The sequence below is a fragment of the Panthera pardus genome, unplaced genomic scaffold (assembly GCF_024362965.1).
Source record: "Panthera pardus isolate Hobbes unplaced genomic scaffold, ASM2436296v1 HiC_scaffold_15, whole genome shotgun sequence".
NCBI classification, from domain to species: Eukaryota; Metazoa; Chordata; class Mammalia; order Carnivora; family Felidae; genus Panthera; species Panthera pardus.
The window spans coordinates 70,603,697-70,627,159 of record NW_026526710.1 but is presented as its reverse complement, the minus strand read 5'-3'; the positions used below and the strand labels follow the sequence as shown (position 1 = coordinate 70,627,159).

Genomic DNA, 23,463 nt, shown 5'->3' with positions numbered 1-23,463 from the left:
TCAGCCACACGTCCCACAACGTCCCACAACGTATCTTGAAAATGTTAGACGAGGGACACTCACCCACCTGATAGAGAAGAAACCGTCTCTCTGGTCATTAACAGTTTATCACGATAAAAGGTTTAGTGTGAATCAGATCTGCAATTGCTCTGCTGTCTCCAGTGGACAGAGGAGGTGGCAACATGCCATTGTTTCTGTTGGCCTGGTCGTGCAGGCTCCATCACCATCGAGGACCCTAGCAGAGCTGTTAGAGTTGAAAAAGGAATGTGGATGGACGGCATCCTTCCCACCTCCTCGCCCCTCCGTGCTGGGGCTGCCGGGTTGTCCGGACCAGACAGGCCAGCCGTGGCCCCAGCCTCCTGGGTTGGCCTGGAAAGAGTCCTATGGAATGACCCGGATTTAACCCACTGCCCCACTTACTATCAGACGTCTGATTATTCCCATCTGCGGCCATCTAGTACAAAGGAAGTTGCAGTCATCTAGATTCTAGGATTATTCCCTGCTTTGGCAGGGACCAAAGAATAGTAATAATCCATTTCACATTTTCATAGTCAGAATTGTGAGAGTGATTTTTAAATTTTTTTAATGTTTTTATTTATTTTTGAGACAGAGACAGAGCATGAGCAGGGGAGGGGCAGAGAGAGAGGGAGACACAGAATCCGAAGCAGGCTCCAGGCTTCGAGCTGTCAGCACAGAGCCTGACGCGGGGCTCGAGCTCATGAACCGTGAGATCATGACCTGAGCCGAAGTCGGACGCTTAACCGACCGAGCCACCCAGGCGGCCCTGTGAGAGTGATTTTTAAAACATGAGTGATTGGTCATATGACCCTCTATCCTATAGAGACTTACGTGAAGAAGGGAGTTGATTCTTCACTATAACTTTGAGGATAAGTTTAGGGTGTCTGAGGCACCGGCAGCTCAGCGGCTTGCCTGTCCAGTCACTTTACTAATGTCCCAAGCAATCATGCTTCCTCCTTCCTCACGCCATTCACTTGCCCTTTTGCTCACTCACGTACCTGTTCGTTCACATATTCATTCCCACTTCCGTCCGTCCTTCCACCCAGCCCCACCACCGGGTATTTATAAGCACTGGCTACACGGGGGATAAAGTAGTGAGTGAGTCACACCCTTACCTTCATGGAGCTGAGCTTCCTGGTAGTTTTCACTGAGGCAGAGAGTAAATTCTCTAGGGGGCTGCTTTTAGTTCCTCTAGAACTTGGAAGTTTGTCCAGGGCCTGGTCCCGAGAGGGCTCTGGTACCGGTGACCCTGCGACCTATCGCCGTCCTCTGTGGTTCACGTTTGGAGCCCTGTGAGCAGGCAAGTTAAATTATTGCTGTCGCCTGCATGGTAGGTGGCCCCCTGACAGCTTTGGCACACCTGGTGTGGGGTTAAGGCTGTGGCGCTTAACGAGGCCCAAGAATGTCCACTCGTTGATTCGTCAGTGGCACCTTGAGTGCTTCTCGGTCCTGCTTCTCGATACTGCTTCGATATTTCGGCACTTCGATACTGCTTTTCGTATTCAAAACCGCGGTTTCTACTTAGGAGCTCCCAGGCCAGTGGGAGGGACCGCCGCTGCAGGCTCGTCTGTTAAGTGACAGAGAGAAGACCTCGTAAGACTTACCGGAGAGATGCTACGTACAACGAGTATGAGGGCCGGTGGTCGCACAGAATGCAGATGTAGGAAAAATGAGGTGGCTTCAAGGCTTGGAAACTGCCTTGGGGGAGCTTTGTGCCGAAGACCCAGATTCTCAGGGGTGGCTCTGTGGCTCCTTCAGGGGCTCGCCCACATTATCTAGGAAGAGATTCTGTGTACTTCACAGATGGACCTGAAGCCCAGTCACAAAGACCCAGGTGCCTCACCCCCTTGGTATGGCTTTTCCTTTCCGCTTTCTGGCTTCTCTGCCTTTCCTCTGTTCCTGTCCTTCTTCTTCCTCCTCCCTTCTCCTACTTTCCTACAAAATTGTAAAGTATACTTTTTTTTTTTTTTTTTTTAATATTTTTAATGTTTATTTACTTTTGAAACAGACGGAGACAGAATGTGAGTGGGTTGGGGGCAGAGAGAGAAAGACACACAGAATCTGAAACAGGCTCCAGGCTCTGACCTGTCAGCACAGAGCCCGACATGGGGCTCGAGCTCACGACCTGTGAGATCATGACCTGAGCCGAAGTCGGATGCTCAACCGACTGAGCCACCCAGGCGCCCCTAAAGTATACTTTTAAACTGTGTCTATTTGTTTATTGGGAAAGATTCTCTTTCGGCAAAACAATGTGATGATAATGGACGGAAATGTTTCAAGCTCTCATTTTTAAAAAAAGTTTATTTTATCTGTTTTGAGAGAGAAAGAGAGGGAGAGAGAGAGAACATGCATACGGAGGGGGTAAGAGCAGAGACAGAGAATCCCAAGCAGGCTGCACGCCGTCCTCACAAAGAACGATGAAGGGCTCAAACTCCATGAACCTCAAGATCATGACCTGAGCCAAAATCAGGAGTTGGACGCTTAACTGACTGAGCCACCCTGACACCCCTCAAGCTCTCATTTTTTAGGGAAGTAGTTGTGGCTTGGTGGCTGGTATAGAAATTGCAGCTTGCACTAGCTTTGCATAGAATTGACTACTAACTCACAGGGTCAGTTTTATGAGGGAATATAACTTGGAACTGGTTTCATGTGGCTACACCACATTATAGGAATTTAGGGAATACAGAAGGAAATAAATGAGAAGTATAATCATTTCACAAAAGTAAATCTAAAATACATTCAAAAGATGATCGTTTAGTTACGTAGAATCTGACCGCTTTTCACGAAGCCGTACGTGCTATCCTGTAGAACTCTGTTCTTTTTTTTTTTTTTTTTTTTTTTGTAGAACTCTGTTCTTTACAGGATGCTTGATGGGGAGGAGGGTGGCTCCTTTCAGACGGGGCTGGCTTCCCTAGTCCTGGTTGTAGGACTTTAGGCAGATGACTTACCCCACGAAGCAGCATCTTGAAAATGGGGGTGGTAACAGAGCCCCACTTCTGGGATCATTGTGAATATTCAATACGATAATCCCGAAAGGCATCAGCCTGGGGCAGCGTATGTGACAAAAATTCCTTAACTGTGAGCGTTTAGTATTATTCGTCCAGGGCATAGGGCTCGTGATGTGATACAAATTAAAAAGCATTATGCTATATATTTCACACCTTTCTCTCAAAGAGTCACGCACAAATCAGACATTTGAACTGTTATGGAGCTAAACTGATGGGCTGGAAATGAATGAAGTTTCACTGTTCAAAAATCCAATTCTGAGTTCTTTTTTTTTTTTCTTTTCCTGGGTCTCACCAAAGACTGTTTGCTGGGCAGTGGCTCCAAGGGTGGACTAGGCTGGGCCAGTGAGTCGTGTGTTTTGGTCTCACCAGAGCAGATGCGCCCCCTGCCAGCTGTGTTGGTCAACATCCGTAGGCTATTTCTGTCCCTGTGCTCCTGCCGGTGACCTCCAGCTGCGGTGTGAAACCCATCCCAACTGGCGAGGGATCTTTGGGAGACATTTGTTCTTTCCTCGGGACAGGCCTGGTCAGAGAGGGAGCACAATGCCACTTGCCTACAGTCCGCTTGTGCAGGCCATCTTCAGTGAACAGTTTAGCCAGTCTTATCTGTTCCTTCCAGAGTATTTTACTCACCCTCACTTCAGAGTGAGGCCACCACCCTGCCTTTATCTGCAAGGGTGTCCCCTCCACCTCTCTTGTCTGCAACAAACTCCCAGGCCCCAGGCATTGAGGCTGCAGCTTTTGGAAGGTGAAAAGAGAATGCCAGAAGCTGGTTGGCCTGTAGCCTTGGAGGATCTTATGGTAGAAATCTAATAATAGTATTAGCTGAAAGTAGATTAGAAAGGAAATTCCACTTCAGCCTCAGCTTAGATGCCCCAGAGCTCCTTAGAGATGGGCTCGATATGGGGTGCCTAGGTGGCTCAGTCGGTTGAACGTCCGACTTCAGCTCGGGTTGTGATCTCATGGTTTGTGAGTTCAAGCCCCACATCAGGCTCTGCTGACAGCTCAGAGCCTGGAGCCTGTTTCAGATTCTGTGTCTCCCTCTCTCTCTGTTCCTCCCCTGCTCACATTCTATCTCTCAAAAGTAAATAAATATTAAAAACCAAACCAAAACAAAAGAAATGGGCTTGATAGTGTGAACGTTGGCAGTTTTAGGATGAACCACATGTCCTTGAATGCTCTCATTTGGAGTTTGCTTACGGAGTCGTGCCCTCTGGTGTGTTTCAACTGCAGTTCACCATTTTAGGCAACAGAACGTAAACTTGGTGGCCTAGAAAGGACAGACAGCTGAATATGATTCTGCTTATACCCCCTCCTTCCTCTTTTTGCGGTGCCCAGCCAGAGAATGTTGGACCAGCCATCCTTCCATGTGCTCACGTACTTCTCCCTCCCACCGTCTGCTCCCGTCCTTGGGAACTTGCGCCATCGGCTGCCGGTTCCCCGTGTCCAGTCACTGTGGAATGTTTTATACAGATAGGTGAACAACGGGCGGTTCTCTTTTCCTTCACTTCAACCGGAATGTTTCTCTTTTCCTTCTTGGGGCAGTTTAGTGTCCTGTGCTTAGTGGCAGCCGCTGCTAATGCTTGGACAGTAGCATCATCTTGGTTCTGTTATTATTTAATGTTTATGTAGTGTATTCTCAGTATCCTCTCTGAGTGTGAGTTGGGCGTTATCCTATGAAATGACAGGTAATGTGAGGAAACTTTCAGTTTTATGATTTTATAAATGCCTAAGAAATTGTGTGGCGGTGGGTACTTTAAAAAAATTTTTTTTATAATGTTTATTCTTGAGAGAGAGAGAGAGAGAGAGAGCGTGAACAGGGGAGGGACAGAGAGGGAGAAAGAATCTGAAGCAGGCTCTGGGCTCTGAGCTGTCAGCTCTATGTGGGGCTCGAACCTACGAACCGTGAGATCATGACCTGAGCTGAGGTCGGACACTTAACCGACTGAGCCACCCAGGAACCCCTTGTGGTGGATACTTTTAAGATACAGGACAAAAAGATGGAGAAGGACAAAGGAGGGACAGGAGAAGGTGTTTGTAAGGAACACATGGGAAGGAGTGCAAAGCTGTGCACTGAGTTGGGCTGTTTAAGTGCTCGGAACATTTATTTCAAATCTGAATCAGTGCCCCCAGTTGTGTGTGTGTGTGTGTGTGTGTGTTTCAAAATATTTATTTTGAGAGAGAGAAAGCGAGCATGTGAGCAGGGGTGGGGCAGAGACAGAGAGAGAAAATCCCAAGCAGTCTCCATGCTGTCAGAGCAGAGCTCCATGCAGGGCTCGAACTCACGAGCCTGAGATCATGACCTGAGCTGAAACCAAGTGTCGGATAGTTAACTGACTGAGCCACCCAGGTTTTTTAACCCAGTTAAAAAAAAAAATGTTTATGTATTTATTTTGAAAGAGAAAGAGAGCAATAGTGAGTGCAGGTGCAGAAGGGAGAGAGAGAGAAAGAGAGAGAGAGAGAGCGAGAGAGAGAATCCCGAGCAGTCTCTGCTGTCAGCCCAGAGCCCAACATGGGGCTCCATCTCATGAACCAAGCACAAGATCATGACTTGAGCCAAAATCCAGAGTCAGATGCTTAACCGACTGAGCCACCCAGGCGCCCCCTCAGTGCCTCCAGTTTAAGCTTTGTTGTTGGGTTTCCTTAATCTATTAAATGAGGAGAATCATTTCAGTCATTTGTTATCCACGCATTTCTGTTGGGTATCCCAGAGCTTAACTGGGCGACCTGGAATCTGAGGGAACAGGAAGAGGGAACCGCGGGTGGTGGAAACAGGCTGGGGGGCATGGAAGGGGGTAGGCTCTGGAGTTGGGGAGACCCACATTAAATTTCAGCTCAACCACCTGTGAGGTGTGACTTTGGATAGGTTCATGAACCCCTGAGAGTTTCAGTTTCCTTATCTGAAAAATGGGGTGTAAGTGAAAGAAAAAATACAAGCAAAGCCTCCATCAGTGTCTGGTATGTAAGAGGAGGCTGAACCTCAGGAATAAGTGTCAGTTCTTCCTTCCTTTGAGTCTCTCTTATCTCAGCCAAGAGCAGAGAATAAGGAACAGAAGCTTGAATTTTAAAAACTGCCGTGCTAATTAAGTAAAGGGGTGTGTGTGTGGCGGGATGGGGGGTGGGGGAGTTGATCCCAGAAAATAGTGATTAAAAGTCCACGCACTAGCTGAAGACTGGATAAGATCCAAGGAATATTCTAAACTTACCCACATTATCAGCCTCAGAGGAAATTAGGTTAACTGTTCTTTGTTCCGGGCTTTGCATTATGTTTGGCGACTCCAAGGAATCTATATAAAGATTAATACTTTCTCCTCTCCACACATGCTTTCTAATAGCCCCTCACAAATACTATATTGGATTCCGGTATGTCCATCCTTTAACAGAAGAAGCAATTGAAGAGATGGAGAGGGACGGGATCGAAAGGGCTATTGCCTTCACGCAGTATCCACAATACAGCTGCTCGACCACAGGTGAGCCTTCCCCTTGGCAGCGGGACGGTGGGTAGGGATGGCCCCGGCAGTGGTAGCCGGGGGACCTGGGTGCGGAAGGAAAGGATAAATCATTTTCAATTTGAATGGCAAATCCAGCCTGTCTGCTTTAAACACGAGAGTTCAGGTCAGTCCATTTGAAATCTCATGGTTCATCTGTCCCCTGAGTTATGGGCCAGTCGGCCGGGAATTACTAACGGTGGGTGGAAGGCGGTTTGCTGCTGGTCCTCCAGTGCAGTTGTGTAATGGATCAGCGATGAACCTTAAGCCGCTTTCTATGTTTTCGTAATAAACCTTACTTTGATGGCAACCCTAGTATTCTTATTAACGTAACAAAGGTGATGGCTGCTTCCATTTTGAAAGTGGAGGTGCCCAGGTAGCACTAGAGATATTGGTGTGTGTTTGCGTTAAGCTTCATTTGTGGGCTGACTTACTGGTTAAACCAAAGCCCAGCCCGAGGTGCCCTTTGTAAACTTCTCTCCGCGTTCTAAACTTTGGAAAATATTACCGTGTGTTGCTTACTATGTATTTAGCTGGAGCTGGAGAAAATAATCATGTGTTCTGTTCTCTGTATCATTGGTAATAGGTAAAGCTTCTTACTGTTGCCCACAAATACATTTGTTTGCCTTCTGTTTCAAGGATGGGGATCAGCATATTTTTACTCCCAGATTGCTTTTGGATGTTGGTGCATCTTATTTCTATAACTGTAAAGAAAAACAAAAGGCTGTTGGAGGAAATATTCAAAAGCTGTTGTGTGCCTTAAATGTTTGTTCAGAGCCCCTATGAAAATGCCTGAGTTTTCAGACACCCTCAAGAGTTTGAGTTGTGACTTCTTTTGGAAATATACCTCTACAACTTAAAATGTCTGGTAACATGTTATTGGATAATGAATCATTTTATAAATTTCTAAGCATACTTTTGCGTTGCTTTAAAAAATATACCTCAAACGTAGATGTCTGCTCTAAAAATCAGACAAGTTAAGAAGATGATTATTTGTATGACAGAGGATTGACTACGGGTTTCATTTCACAGCTGACTCTACCAGTATGTTTCAGGTGTTGGTGAGTTTTACTGGTACATCTCTTGCGAGAGGGCAGGTACATTTCACTTCTGAGACGCGAAAGCTCTTAGAAAGCACATCCATTCTTTGAGACCACGAGAGTGTTGTTTACCCGTTGTGTCATTTAGACACACACATTGTTGGGGCACAGCCAGTATAGGCTATGTATCAATCACATACAATTGTTTTGGTTCTGTTTTCCGCTTAATTACTACTTCTGCTAGTTTAGCAAATGTTTCTGAGTGGCCCTGAAGAACTAATGTGGCTTCCAGAAGTCCTTTTGTGGCTTCAGAAGTCTTGAAAATGATATTCACCTGTAAAATGTGGCCTGCAGTATGAATGTGATGGTGACTTCTCCAGGATTTCTGGAGAGATTGTTTTTGAGCCAGCAGCAGACTCAATTTGGATTTATCTGACTCGCTGTATTCCAGAATGGAACTCATTTATCTTTCTGAAAATTAAGTTTTAGGCTAAGTGTACATTTGATTTAAATATGGCTGTATCCTGGCCAGTATTTTATTTTATTTTATTTTATTCTTATTTTTTATGTTTTTATTTATTTTGAGAGAGAGGAAGAGTGTGAGCAGGGGAGGGGCGGAGGAAGAAGGAGAGAGAGAATCTTAAGCAGACTCCATGCTCAGCATGGAGCCTGACGTGGGACTTGATCCCACGACCCCTGGGATCATGACCTGAGACGAAATCAAGAGGCCGACGCTTAACCCGATTGAGCCACCCAGGCACCCTACCGGCTGGTATTTTAACATGGAGACATATCAGATTCACAGTCCTCGTAGTTAACAGAAACCAGAGGATGGGTATTGGGAGGCAAAGAAACACTTTGGAACATTTGCCCTATGTTAAGATTGAGGAAGAGGCTCTGTGTTAGGGTGAGTTGCATAGGATTAGCCTTAGCCCCAGCGCCAGCTCCACTAGGCCAAGAAAATGTTGAATTGTGTGGGTACCACCTGCCTTCCTTCAGTCTTTGAGTTTTTGTGATTTTGACCTCGTGGTTAAAAAGACAAGTTTTGGGGTGCCTGGGGTGGCTCAGGCGGTTAAATGTCCAACTTCGGCTCAGGTCATGATCTCACGGTCTGTGAGTTTGAGCCCCACGTCGGGCTCTGTGCTGACAGCTCAGAGTCTGGAGCCTGCTTCGGATTCTGTGTCTTCTCTCTCTCTCTATGCCCCTCCCCCACTCTCACTGTCTCTCTCTCTCTCTCTCTCTGTCTCAAAAATAAGTAAACACTAAAAAAAAAATTTAAAAAAGACAAGTTTTGTTAGAGTACTTGTAAGGAGTTGGTCTCCATTTAACTTACTCTGGGAAATGATGAAAATCTTGTAGAAGCAGGTAGAAATAAAGAATGCTCACGTAAACCTTAACAGTCTGCTCTCAATAAGATAGTATTCTTATCAACAAGTCATTTAGGGGCACCTGGGTGGCTCAGTCCACTAAGTGTCCAACTCTTGATCTCAGCCCAGGTCTGAATCTCATGGTCGTGAGTTCAAGCTTTGTATTGGGCTCCACACTGGGTGTGAATCTACTTAAAAAAAAAAAAAAAAAAAAGAACCCAAGTCACTTTAAAAGATGGCTGTAAAGCTTTTATTGTAACGTAGAAAATATGAATCACATCATATTAAGTAAAAATATCCTAAGTACTCGGGATACCAAATTGCATACATACTAAAATGACAACTTCGTGAAACAAAATAGCTATAAAGGAAAGTAACTAGAAAGAACTGTGCTGGAGTAAAATGATGAGTGTATTAGCATGCTGGGTCATGGCCAGTTTCTTTTTTCCTTTCTTCCCTACCTCCTACATTTCCTGCTGGGGTTGATTACCTTCATAATGTGTGTGTGTGTGTCGGGGTGGGGTGGGGGAATTAACATGCTTTTGGTTGTTACAACTGGTCTCTGCAAATAGCGACTGCTCATATTTCATAAATACTCTGCTGTCGTGTTTCTCACTAGAAATGGCCTCACTGGTCTTTGAAAAGCCATTGAAATTGATTGCTTTTTAGTGATCTCCATTTGCAGGGTAGTTAAATCTATATGCATTTTAGAGCATTGAAATAACTGCGATTAGACTGATTCAGTATAGAAGCAGTTACCTATCTTGACCTTACTGCCTTCCCTAGTCTGTTCTTTATTTTCACTATAATCAACGCACATCTACTACGTGGTCCCCTGTTTGTTTCAGGCAGCAGCTTGAATGCCATTTACAGATACTATAGTGAAATGGGAAGGAGGCCTGCGATGAAGTGGAGCACAATTGACAGGTGGCCCACACACCCCCTCCTCATTCAGGTAAGCCAGCCCCTGCCAGCAGCTTCCGTCAGCCCAGCTTCCAGCGTGGGTCAGGTTCTGGTCCCTGCCTCGTTTGTGGCGTCCCTCTGAGCCTCACCGTTCTTTTGCTTAAATGGTGTGCTGAGATTAAAACACAGTATTAGAGTCTTCATTTATTATGACAAGAGAAAATAATTATAAAGGTTTAAAGGTTAGAGTCTTTCCTTTCTTCACATTAACAGTGTTAGTTCCAAACTGTAGCAGAATTGTGTCCTGAGTTTTGTGTTTCCCAATAACCAGGACATTAAAGGTTATACGAAGTGTTTCCATTAATTTACATAACTGGGTGACCAAGAGATCCTGTATTTTCTAAAGCCTTTAAAATGACAAAATGTTTGAAAATTTTTTAAAGGTACTAAATCTACACATTCTGACATGAAAGTAGATTTAACATTTCAATTGAGAAAATCATGTATTAGAAGAAATTTCACATTTTGCCTACACAATTATATTTCCATCAACAGGTGCTTGATTTTTGGAGAATCAGTTAAAACTATAATTCAGAAGCCAATAGCTTTGAATTGGTGTTATTATATCCTTTTTTGCCATTTGTACAAGAGTACTATTGGTAATTACCCTAAAACGTACAAATATAGTTTTTTTCTGTCCAAGGACGCTTCTGCCTGTGAGTTAGTTTAGGTAGGAGACATATTAAGTGATTCGGGTTTCATCCAGTCTGTTTCACTCTGTGGACATTCTGTGGAAAGATCCCAGGTTAACATCTTTTTTAAAAGCCTGGAGTCGCTTAAAATCTCTACCACTAGATGGTGCTAGACATTGTTTAAAAGCAGGCCTGCTCTTCCCCTGGAGCAGGCCAGGTTCCTTGGGCACCAAGGTGATGTCAGGGGTTAACACTTAGATTGAAAAACAGTTTTAAGTGCAAATGAAAAGAAGGTGCCTTCCCTTAGAGAGAGGTGTGGTTGTGGTCTCAGTGCCCTTTGCTGTACTGCTGGGTCCAGGTAGCCCCGTGTGCTCTATTTTGCTCCCGGAGGCCTGTGGGTGGGAATGAGGGGTTTCAGGTCAGCACCGACATGTGGTAGCAGAGAACGGAGGGATCTGCACAGCATCTGCCTGCCCTGATCGAGTGAGTAATTAGATTTGCATTAAAATTCAGCCCTTTGAAAAGGGGGGAAGCAGAAAGATGGAAAGGTCTCTTAACTGAGGAAGTCTCCCTTCACAAAATGAAAGGGAATTTTAGAGGTATTTATCTGCCCTCCTAGATGGTGTGATTGAAGGCTCTGAGAGCCGCCTGCCTCTTTCATTCTGCAGAGAGATCGCACATCGAAAATACCGCAGATGGATTTGGGATGATTTAAGTAGCACTTCGGCTGGCCCATGGCTCCTCAGTTTTGACAGTGTTAGCGTCTGTTGTAAGCCGTAACAAATTGTGTTTCTACTTGTAGTTCTGTGAGCTGAGAGAAGGAAAAATACTAAGATTTTTGGGAAGTGGAAGTTTATAGATAGGCTTGATTCTTAACATTATGTAAATGACACAAGGAGATTTGCTATCCGGCAAAAACTTTAAAAAAAGTCAAAGCCTCAACTAATTTGAAACTAAAAATAAAGTTAAAAATTAACACTAAAAATACTCTTACTCTACGTTTCTACCTGTTATAGGTAGTAATTACTTGAAGCAGTCTTTTTACTACTGTTATCTCTAATATTGCTGTTTAGCTGCTGGGGTAATTGGAGTAAACACATATTCTAGTCTCCTATGTAAACTTGACAGTGGGCCTCCTTACCTAGGCCACTGTCCCTCTAAACATGATCCTTTCTGAACGTCCTTAGTGTCCAAACACTGCAAAAACCACTGGTTTTGTGTATGTCTAATCTTACTACATTTACTCTGTAGATAAATTATAAATTTTGAAAAGGAAACTCTCTAGGCACCTTCTTGTACCTTAGCGCATTTATTTACCAAACTTTGAGCGTTTGGGAAGGTTAATAGTATCTCAGTATTGATTAGGGAATTTATTTGCCCTTCTTATGGTATTAGCCATTGATATGTCAAAATACCAACACAGGCAAATGTACGCGGTCCTGGTAAATCGTCCTTTATAATTTTTTAAAAACCGTTGTATTTGGAAATCAGTTTAAACATGCAGAAAAGTTACAAGACTAAGTATAGTACAGAACTCTACTCTTTGCCTAGATTCACAGATTATTAACACTTATTCCACTCGCCAGCATTTGCATCCTCTGTGTGTGTGCATGTGTGTGCATATATACGTGTTTTTTCCCCGAACCTTTTGAGAGTAACTTACATCTATAAAATCACCCTTTCCATCGAAATAGCAGGAATAGTCTCTTCTGTAACTGTGACACAATATTCAGCCTCAGTAAGTTTAACATTGATACTTAAATTTATCTAATCTGCACTCATATTCCAGTTTTGTCAATTGACCCATTAATGTCCTTTGTAGCATTTGCTTTATGAGTTAAATGACAAGGAATGATTAAAGCGCGAGATGAAAGAAAGCCTCTTCAGATCGGGTATTTCAGCACCTATTGATGTAAATCGGAAAGAGCCAACTAGACGGAGGGAATTAACTGGTCTGGTGGACAGAGATTTGGAGGCGGAGGCGGGCCTGCCTTGTAGCCCAGGTCCCGCAGATGTGACTGAATGGGCCCCCACGTCGGCCGCCTCTTCCCCCCTCTGTGAATTTAATGAGAGTTGTACAACCTCTCGTCTGTTGTTATGAAGGTCGTTATGAAGATTGACTTAGCGAGGATGCTGGGCTCAGAAGGAAAAGGTCGTAAAAATAGAATAGTATTTTCTTATTCCTCTACTATTTCTGTCTAATGTGTTTTAATGTGATAGGCCTGAAAGCCAAACTAAGGAAGATTTAGAAAGACCCCGTAAGCTGTTTTCCTGCTAACCGAGCAAATGAGAGATCTTAAAACAACTTCTTCCCATCTGTGTTTCCTTTCCATCTGGAAGTGTGCCCTGTTCCTCCCGAGGGGAAGCAGATCCAGAGCGTTCATTTTCAGTGAGCCATTAGCGAGCTTTAGAAGTTTCCCATCAAATTCCCTAGGCCCCTGAAACCGTTACGAGCCATTTTGATGATGAACCACGGCAAGAGGAGACTGTACTGTTGGCAATTTTTTAAAAAGAGAGTTCCAGGTTTTGAGGGTTGCCATGAAATTTCTTGTTGTGCCTCTCATTTCAAAAATATTTTCTTTTCCTTCCATTTCTTTTTTCCCAACTCCTTCTGACCCTCGTTTCTTGCTGCTCCCGCAGTGCTTTGCAGACCACATCATGAAAGAACTGGACCACTTTCCACCTGAGAAGAGGAGTGAGGTGGTCATTCTCTTTTCTGCTCACTCACTGCCCATGTCTGTAAGTAAGAACGTTTTGTTGGATGACCTAGCGGTAGAGGATTTCTGAATGCGTAAACGGGACCCACCTTCCAGAACATCCTGAGCCCAGTGCAAGGACGAGTTCTAAAATCTCAGACTTCACCTAGGTGCTACCTGTAACTAGACTCATTCCTGGAACCGAATAATAATTCATTCAAATTATAATGTTGTGAATAAATATTGTCTTATGAAACCTCTTTAAACGATAACTTGGCGGTGGGTTGTAGAGGAGTTTTCCTATACGTGAACAGGCGGAGCAGGTAGAGGAAGGCTGCTGTTACCTGCCCCGTTGGAGGAGCGCACCCGATTTTCAGTCAGTATCTTGCACTGAAGAGCCTCCGTTCACACTCCGTCCTGTTCTTTTGTCAAGACTTGACAGGGGCTGTTTGAACTCCAGGAAATGATTACAGTTTCTAATTTGCTGAGACCAGAGCCCACGTTTTAGCGAGTGAGTATGGCGTGTATCGAGTGGTCATCTGGTTATTCCCCAGTTTATCACGCTGCGCCGGGTGTTCTCGAAAATACTGCCCGTGTGCCTGAGCTGTCGCCCGTTTGCCAACGAGAACGATGGAGCCAGTGCGCTGCAGGGTATAGAGATGTGCGTGGAATAAGCGGCCAGTTTCATCAGCTCAGAGCTATCACTGTGCCCTAAGCACATTGCTTTCAAAGCCAGAGAGGCGAAGAATTACGTCTTCGTAGGTGTTAAGGGTTTAACTCCAGAGTTAATGGAGTTAACCCCAGTGCCTGGGGCCACCCCTCTAATCTGTCTTTACTGCCACCTGGTGGTCACGGGGGTCGAGCCCTGACAGCTCTCCCCCTCCTGCGTTCAACGGAGCAGGTGCCGGTGCAGCTGGAGGAGGCTCGGGAGTATGTTCCTCCCTTCTGGAAGCCTGCCTGTTTTACTCTAACAAGTTCATACTCTCTCTTCTGGTATCACGCAAAGCCTCTTCGCGTGCCCCTCTGGCCGCATCCTTTTCACAACTGTCCTAGGTGTGATGGGGCCGTGTCTGACGTGCCGGACGGAAGCTCTTGGGCTGGAGGGGGTGAGGTGGGGCGGGGGGGAGGGGAAAGGAAGCACGTTTTTGCACGTGAACGATTCCAGGTGCTGCCTTCCCTTCCCTCAGTCACTCCCCCATCCTTCCCTCCGGGCCCGGGCACCCTGTTGCCAGGCTTCTCTGCTGTGCGGGCTCCCGTGTGGGACCGGGCTGTGCCATGAAGTCGCGAGGATGAGGGAGGGTGGGGAAGACGGGGACTGTCAAGGAAGCAGACTGTTCTAGCAGGCTTCTCTTTTCCCCTGTACTTGCTGCTGCTCACCCTTCCTTCTTGATGACTTTTCAAAGACTTACTATTTGGAAGTAATTTTGGACTTACAGAAAAGTTGAAAAATAGTACAGAGGGTTCGTGGGTATATGTATAAACATATATATATACATATACACACACGTATATTCATATATGCATACATATACACACACATACACCCTTCCCTTTGCGTCTCCTCATGCCAGCATCTGCACAACCGCAGTTCGGTGACCCAGACTGGGACCCTAACGGCGGTGCACTGCTGTGAGCCAGGGGCCAGGCTTTCTCAGGCTTCAGCATCGTGTCACGTTGTTATGTCTCCTCGGGAGCCCCCAGTCCCTGACAGTCTTCACGCTTTTCTTGTCTTTTGTGACCTTGATATTTTTGAAGAGTGACTTCGTGGAATGTCAGTTATTTTGCATCTGGATATGTCTGGCATTTTCTTTTTTTTTTTTTTTCTTTTAATTTTTTTTTTTTTATAATTTACATCCAAATTAGTTAGCATATAGTGCAACAATGATTTCAGGAGTAGATTCCTTAGTGCCCCTTCCCCATTTAGCCCATCCCCCCCCAAACCCCTCCAGTAGCCCTCTGTTTATTCTCCATATTTAAGTCTCTTATGTTTCTGTCCCCCTTCCTGTTTTTATATTATTTTTGCTTCCATTCTCTTGTGTTCATCTGTTTTGTATCTTAAAGTCCTCATATGAGATTTTTGTCTTTCTCTGACTCATTTCATTTAGCATAATACCCTCTAGTTCCAAGCACTTAGTTGCAAATGGCAAGATTTCATTCTTTTTGATTGCCGAGTAATACTCCATTGTATATATATACCACATCTTCTTTATCCACTCATCCATCGATGGACATTTGGGCTCTTTCCATACTTTGGCTATTGTCGATAGTACTGCTATAAACATGGGGGTGCATGTGTCCCTTCGAAACAGCACACCTGTATCCCGTGGATAAATGCCTAGTAGTGCGATTGCTGGGTCGTAGGGTAGTTCTATTTTTGGTTTTTTGGGGAACCTCCATACTGTTTTCCGGAGTGGCTGCACTAGCTTGCATTCCCATGTCTGGCATTTTCTCACGATTAGGTTGAGGTTATGTAGTATGGGGAAGAACACTCCATGCTGATTGGTCCTTCTCAGTGCATTGTATTTGGGCACATGATAATAACACGTCTTACTACTGGTGATGTGATCCTTGGCCTTTTGTCTGAGGTGGTACCTGCTGGGTTTGTACATAGTAAAGTTACTCTTTTTCTCTCTGTAATTTAAAATATCTTAGGTGAGATAATTTGAGACTAGGCAAATGCTTTCTTTTTCCTAGACCTTTGCTCACTAATTTTAGCATCCTTCAAGAGATCTTGCCTATAGTGATTATTTCTATGTTGTTTCTAATGGCGACTTTATATTTCCCTCATTCATTCTGCATTTAGGTTTCTAATGCTAATGGCTTTTTAACTAACTTTTGGTAATATCATAAAATAGTTTATCCAGATTTCACTTCAACAGTATTTATTGAGCACTGTTCTATCGACTGTATTCTAAGTACTGTTTTATCCACTGTCTATCCATTGTCGTAGGATATGGGAATGAACAAAATAGACAAAAATCTTTGTCCCCAGAGAGTGGGGGTGGGGGACAGATAATAACCATATTACAGAAAAAAAATAGTATGTTATGCCAGAAGGTAATAAGTATTGTGGGAATAAATAATATTTAGTTAGATAGTATATAATAAATATTATTAAATAAAGCAGTATAAGGGGTTGTGGAGTCAGTACACAGCTAAATGTTAAAGCAGGAAAAATAAAATTCCTATTGAACATTTTCAAAAGTATTAACAAGCTGTTGTGTCAGGACCAGTTATCAGACGCTTGCTGTGCACAAAACATTTGCCTTGCAGTCCGTTGCTGTGGGGAAAGTGGGAAAAAAGGAATTTGAAGGTATAGGTCATATTCTCGAGGAGCCTGGTGTGTGAACCCATGAGCTGCTTCTCTCTTCTGTCTTACTCCACCAGCATTTGCCCCTTCTGTGAAGCTGGTGCCGTGGATTCCACAGGTCCAGATGCCGTCCACACAATATTCTCGATTCCCGCTTTCCGTATTTCAGATGGGGAAACCGAAAGACCCATCCTCCCTCGTTAGACATCAATCTCCTACGAATAACAGAGAACATAGAATTTGACATATTCCTAGCTACTTAGAGAGGAGTGAATGCGGTGTTCTCCTTTGGCCCATGAGGAAATAGACCCGAGGAAGTTTGGCAATTGAGGGTAGAAGACAGTGGGGAAGGTCCCCGGCTTACACGGTCACACCGCACAGTCCAAGGCTCTTGGACCCCTTCGCAGTGTTGGCGACTGAACACCCATGTGTCTCTGCTGCAGGTGGTCAACAGAGGGGATCCCTATCCCCAGGAGGTGGGCGCCACTGTGCAGAGAGTCATGGATAAGCTGGGTTACTCCAACCCGTACCGACTGGTTTGGCAGTCCAAGGTAGGTGGCTTCCATACGTTTACAGTCAGCTTTTCTGAGGACATCTATTTTAGGACTTAGTTACAAAATGATTAGATTTGGCTCTTTCACATATGCAGAATGTTCTATCACCTGGTGGTTCACCATGAGCAGAAGGAACTCTGCAGGCAGGTCAAATGGAGGGGAAGTCAAGCAACTAGTTGAATTTCATTGATTTAATGTGTTATTTGCTTTTAGTTGTAATGGCAGAAATTGTTACTTATTTATATTATGCCGACTTCTAGAAGGATTCGAGCTTAACAGAGAAATAGCAAAACCCACTAATGCGAATGTCAAGCGTGGCCCTCACTCTCAGCAGCGTGCGGGTGTGCGTCCGGGGCGGTGGGCTGTGGCGTGTCACAGACACGGGGCAGAAAGGGGTCCCTGTGTGTGTTCATTCTCCTTTCTCACAGGTTGGTCCGATGCCCTGGCTGGGCCCTCAAACAGACGAGACCATCAAAGGGCTTTGTGAGAGGGGGAGAAAGAACATTCTTTTGGTCCCGATAGCGTTTACCAGCGATCACATTGAAACGCTGTACGAACTGGACATCGAGTACTCTCAAGTTCTGGCTAACGAGGTAAATGTGATTATTGGTTCCATTTGTAAGTTGTGATTTGTTTTGGAAGGAAACTTTCTCTGCGACGATATAATTGCATCATTCAAAAATACCGTCCGGTGGTTATCGGAGAGCAGGTGGGTGGGCGGTGAGCCAAGTAAGGGAAGGGGACTGAAGAGTACAGGCTCATCTTGACGAGCACTGAGGCACACATAGAATTGTTGAGTCACTGTACTGTAAACCCAAAACGAATATAACGCTGTATGTTAACCATACTGGAATTAGAAAAAGATTTTGAAGGGATAAAATAATATGTTCTTTGATAGATATGTTTGCCTGTACCGTGGCCTCATTGTTCCAAATAACATTTAAATTGAGTTCGTCTGAACACATTGAGTTAATTCCACGTCAGCAGAGAGGAAGCGCTTTTGTGCCTTTGTGAACCCAGGTGCCGAGCCGTGACCGGCAGCAACATCATTTTATCTAGTTGGAGACACTGTATGTCACCTGGAAGTACTAAAGCTACATTTTCTTAAGACAGAATAATTGGACTTCTCACCAGTTTGGAGGAAAAGAATTGTACTGTGTTAGCATTCCTCTGGGCCTAATAGTGCCCTCTACTTGGGGTTTTACACGGTTTCTTGTTGGATTTTGTCATTTAGGAGAAGACCATTGAATGAACATTGAAGCAGAGTGTGTTGTCATTTCCTTGACTTCTTTGATACACTCAGTTAGCCGTTTGCTACCGTGTTGTGATAAATCTGATTATTGAAATAAAGCCTACCGTCCTTAGTGTCTTATAATGTAAGATGGATGTGAGTTCTCATTCACAGTGGAGACGAACTTCCTGTTGCCCCATCTCATGATTGCGGGGGGCCGGCCCGAAACCGGAATCCAGTATATAGCATTGTTTCTATGGGGACTGTGGAAGCTCTGGGACCCCAGAAGCCCTCACCCCGCCGCCCCATCTTCTGCCAGAATTCCCGGCCCTGGTCATCCCCATGCGTGCTCGATGGAGGCCTGGCCTCAGAGGCTACCTCACTCTCTCTGGGACTGAGAATGGGTGGCACGCACGGGACAGGGTGCGAGCGGCTTGGAGAGAGCTTTAGCCGGCACGTAACCCCACGGGGTTCTGTTTATGCACGCTGGTCATCAAATGTTGAGGAAGTTGGAGGGTGTCAGTAGTTCTGATACAGAAATGATGGGAAAGCGGTTGCAGCATTGTCTGTGGACGTCATGTAATGGTGCCTTCTGTATCCCACCGTGACCTTGGCTGGTCGTGAGCTTCCTAAAGAGACTTACGTGCAAATATAGTTCGTACCAGTGTGTTCGGAAAATAAGTTTTTGTATTGCATGATAATTCACAGTTGTTAACATTACTAAACCAAGATTATTCCTTAGTAATCAAATGGATTATTAGTGATGAATAGATTATCCATAGAATAAAGAAGACCATCTAGCTACAGTTTACTTCATTGTTTTGATGGGAGAATATGCTGTGTTTAAAACAACTTTCTTTAGGGGCACCTGGGTGGCTCAGTCGGTTAAGCGTCCGACTTCGGCTCAGGTCATGATCTCATGGTCCATGAGTTCGAGCCCCGCGTCAGGCTCTGTGCTGACAGCTCAGAGCCTGGAGCCTGCTTCGGGTTCTGTGTCTCCCTCTCTCCCTGCCCCTCCCCCGTTCATGCTCTGTCTCTCTCTCTCTCTCTCTCTGTCAAAAATAAATAAACATTAAAAAAAAATTTTAAACAACTTTCTTTAAAAAGTAGTTTGAATTTTTCCCCCAAGATGAAATTACTGCTTATCGATAATAAAAATAATAAAGAACCCAGACAATTTAGAGGAGCATCACATTGAGAGTAGAGCTCACTCAGAATCTTACCCCTGAGAGATAGTAAGTTAATATTTTAATAAAATTAAGTCCCCTTTTTTCTCTAAATGTATGTGTACTTTAAGAAAAATGGTATTCTCCTACATGTTTAACAAAAATGGTATTTTATTCATACTGTTTTGTAATCTTTTTCTTAAAAATATGTTACAGACCCAAGTCAATAAATGTAGTTAGATCTGTATAATTATTTTTAACAAATCCTTGATCAGTATGCATCAGTATGTTTCCAACTTTGTATTTTCCTAAACTGCTCTGTAATAAACATCATTTCCTTTTTACTTTTCCAATTATTTTCTTAGATAAAATTCCTAGAAATGGAATTTAAATGGTGGTAGATATTTTACTGGGTTGCCCTACAGAGTTGTATCCTGTAACTGTTGCATGAACAGTGTTAAAGACCACTGCCAGTATTGGTTTTCCTGCAGTTACTGACTTCTACATGAAGTTTAAAAAATAATTTTTTTTTCAACGTTTTATTTATTTTTGAGACAGAGAGAGCATGAACGGGGCAGGGGCAGAGAGAGAGGGAGACACAGAATCGGAAGCAGGCTCCAGGCTCCCAGCCATCAGCCCAGAGCCCGATGTGGGGCTCGAACTCACGGACCGCAAGATCGTGACCTGAGCTGAAGTCGGACGCTTAACCGACTGAGCAACCCAGGCGCCCCTCTACATGAAGTTTTAGAATACAGTCTCTTTTTAAGTTGAGAACCATGTGTTTGCTGATCTCACCATTTTCCCTTGTCAGTTGAAGTTCACTTAAACGATAAAGCAACAGAAAAGCCATCTGCATTTTAGAAAGAAGATTTTGACTACCTGAGTGAACAATAATTAGATGTTTCTTAATTATTTGGGGGATAATCAACTGGATATTTTGGGGGAGGGAAGCAAGGATGATAGTGAAACAGTCCTCAGGTTTTATTTTGGATTTTTCTGTGTAAGAATATATTTAAAAACCCAACTCTGCATTGGATCCCATCTAGGTTCACCAGACATTAAATTAATTTACCTCTTTTGGCAATTGGAATCAAAACAGGCATAAAGATTTATTTAATTAAAGCAACATTCTGCTTAGGTAGAGTCTGTAAAAGTACGCATTAGAAAGGTAGATTAAAAAAAAAGAATGGTAAGCAGATTTGAATGACTTGAGAATTCTGTCAAATATAGCCTCAAAAACGGTTTGGAAACTAAGCACTTCTGGGAAGGTAATAGGGTGGGGGAAGGAATAGAAACTGAGAGCAATTTTATGATAACAGAGGTGAAAATCAACATCTGTGTCTGGTCCCGTGGCTGTTTTCATTTCTGAGCAGTCTGGGACCACTTTGGAAGTAAGACTTTAAGTTGTGTATGTATCTATGTCTGTTTACTTACTATGTCTGTAGCGGTTTCTTTAAAAAAAAAAAAAGGAAAATAAAATGTGTATGTGGTTTTCCCTCTTTTTCTCATTTGATTCAGTGTGGAGTTGAAAACATCAGAAGAGCAGAGTCTCTTAATGGAAATCCATTGTTCTCCAAGGTATCTATACTGTTGCAACCATTTTCGTAGAACATATCGGAGAGTAATCCTCTGAGAAGCTCTTACAGAATATTGGTTTTCTCACATATTAGAACATTTTGAGTTCCAATTAATTACAAAAATAAAATCGAATTCCTTATGCTCTTGCTCCTTTTTCGTTTAGATAACCCCGATTTTCTTATTTTCTACCCACCTATAACTATGTCTGATTTAAGATCTGCCTTTCAGAGACCAGATTTAGCAGGTGGGGTAAGAGGATTTTCTTCTCTAAAATCTCTATCTTAACTTTTGTCTAAGCCGAGGATCCTTAGGAAACGAAGATATTATAGAATCCAGTTCAAAGTAGCCATAACTCAGACGAAAAGAAACCCCCAGCCATAGTGATTATCTGGGCAGATGGGAGGGGGAGGGAGACGCGTGGGGAGAGAGCAGACTTGATGCTTCTGAGGAATCTTTGCTTCTTGTCGCCCGTCTTCCAGGCCCTGGCCGATTTGGTGCTGTCACACATCCAGTCAAACGAGCTGTGCTCCAAGCAGTTGACTCTGAGTTGTCCGCTCTGTGTAAATCCTGTCTGCAGGGAGACTAAATCCTTCTTCACCAGCCAGCAGCTGTGACCCCAGCCAGAGGACCCCGTGGGATTAGGCAAATGCCCAACCCCCAGATACCTCCATTGTGGAGGAGATGTATTCAGAGATCAGGGAAGAAAGTTACGTTGGTATCTGTACCGCCTTTGGGCACAAATTGTGTGATTTCTTGAGGAACAGAGTCTGAAATCCTTATTGGGGTTTTCTATTTTTATATACTAATACAGGAAGCATTTATATCCCCCCTCCCTGGGTAAAGTTACCGGTTTGGAATGTCCACTGGGCTATTTAAAAACTAAGTTTTAAAAATTTATCTTAATAGATGCACACATATTTTAAATACCGATTTGGGGTTTATTGGTCAAAAAACCTGCACGGGTGATTAATGGAGAGTCCCCTCTGTGGGCTGTCAGTGTGAATGAGATCTGTTTACAGTCTTGTGCATATAGTTGTCTTGTTTTTTAAGTGAACAGACTTGACTGAAGGAAATATAATTTGAAAAGGAACTGTTACCTAATCTTTCTCTAAGCCCATGGGTTACAGAAGGCCAGTAATGAGGCAGGATGGTCACCTATAATGGCTGCTTTTTCAGCAATTAATGGTGATGTCCCCATTAACTGGTCATTGTGGTACTTACGTGTGAACCTCACTTTTCTCACCATAAAACCAAATCGAGTACAGATTCCAAAAGTGCGTTAAGATTCCCCAGGCACACAAGGCTAATAAACCTGTAGAAATCCAGCATGGGTCATTCTTGCCCGGTGAGGATCTGCAGTGTCACAGGAAAGGGGGCTGTCACTGCTTCCCGTCCCCAAGGACTGTGATGCCGGGAAATACTAACAATGGGCTTCATCTCTAAAGCTGTCCCAGAACCTGGTGAAACTTTACATGGAGCATCTTCTTTATTTTGCTTGAATGCCTTCTTTCTGCCCGTTTGTTTGAAGAATTACTTTATAAAGTCGGCTGTTTTGTAATCTTGAATTCTTTCTTAATTTATAATTTTTACCATGAAAATGATGTGACCCTGCTCTTGGAAATTTGAAAAATAGAGGGAAAAAAAAATCACTCTAATGCAACAGCAATTAATCATATTCTTCTATCTCATGCCAGTCTTTTCCTGTGGATATTTTTAATGCCATTGTAACCTTGAATTTGTGAGTGAAAAGTTGTTCTAAAAATGTAGAAATAATGTAAGATCAGAATCTGATCTCCTTTACTTGGATTTAAATGGATTAAAAAATCTCTGATGGATCCGTAATGAATTTGTAATGATTACCTTCTCTTTCGTCCAAGCTCGAAAACTTTGTTCTTCAAAAGAGCATGTCTTTGATGTTTTTAAAGCCAGTTCATAAAGTGGAAGTATTAGAAGAATCATAGATCTCCTATATTCAGGATTTACTGTGCTAATAAATATTATCACATCATTAAGGTGTTAACTATTTGATTCATGCTCTCTGTTAAATCAAAACTAATGCAAGTTCATTAATAATCAAACTTATTAAATAGGAGGAATTTAGTTTGTAATACAAGGAAAGAAACATGCCATCCATTTTAGTTCATAATTTTCCCACTCTGATAACAGCTATGAAATTTGAGTAATGTGCTGCTTTTTTTTTTTTTTCCAAATTGGTTTTCCTATTGGCAGATTGTGTTTCCAGAGAAAGGTACAAGGCGGAGATAGTTGGCTGTTTCTGTGAGCTCTTGGGGGATTAGTTTCAAGGTAGACTGAGTCCCACAGTGAAGGCAATTCTCTGGGTTAGTGAAGGTGGGTTAGGCTTGCAGCCATTTCTCGTGCTTCAGTCATGCGGAGGGCCTGCTTCAGCCAAATACA

At 43.6% G+C, this 23,463-nt stretch overlaps 1 protein-coding gene across 2 annotated transcripts in view; it reads left to right on the top strand.

The window, feature by feature from the left end:
* The window catches only part of FECH (ferrochelatase), a 37,543-nt gene extending 14,487 nt beyond the window's left edge, over window positions 1-23,056 (top strand). The window contains exons 5-11 of one of the 2 annotated variants that reach the window (XM_019463940.2): window positions 6,359-6,493; window positions 9,767-9,873; window positions 13,154-13,252; window positions 16,963-17,070; window positions 17,502-17,666; window positions 20,989-21,048; window positions 21,528-23,056. In XM_019463940.2, the coding sequence (XP_019319485.2) occupies window positions 6,359-6,493; window positions 9,767-9,873; window positions 13,154-13,252; window positions 16,963-17,070; window positions 17,502-17,666; window positions 20,989-21,048; window positions 21,528-21,662 (809 nt within the window). In that variant the 3' untranslated portion in view covers window positions 21,663-23,056. Of the gene's footprint in view, window positions 1-6,358; window positions 6,494-9,766; window positions 9,874-13,153; window positions 13,253-16,962; window positions 17,071-17,501; window positions 17,667-18,093; window positions 19,354-20,988; window positions 21,049-21,527 lie in introns of those variants that run through there. The other variant, XM_019463941.2, reaches the window with a different exon arrangement.
* Window positions 23,057-23,463: the final 407 nt, after the last annotated feature.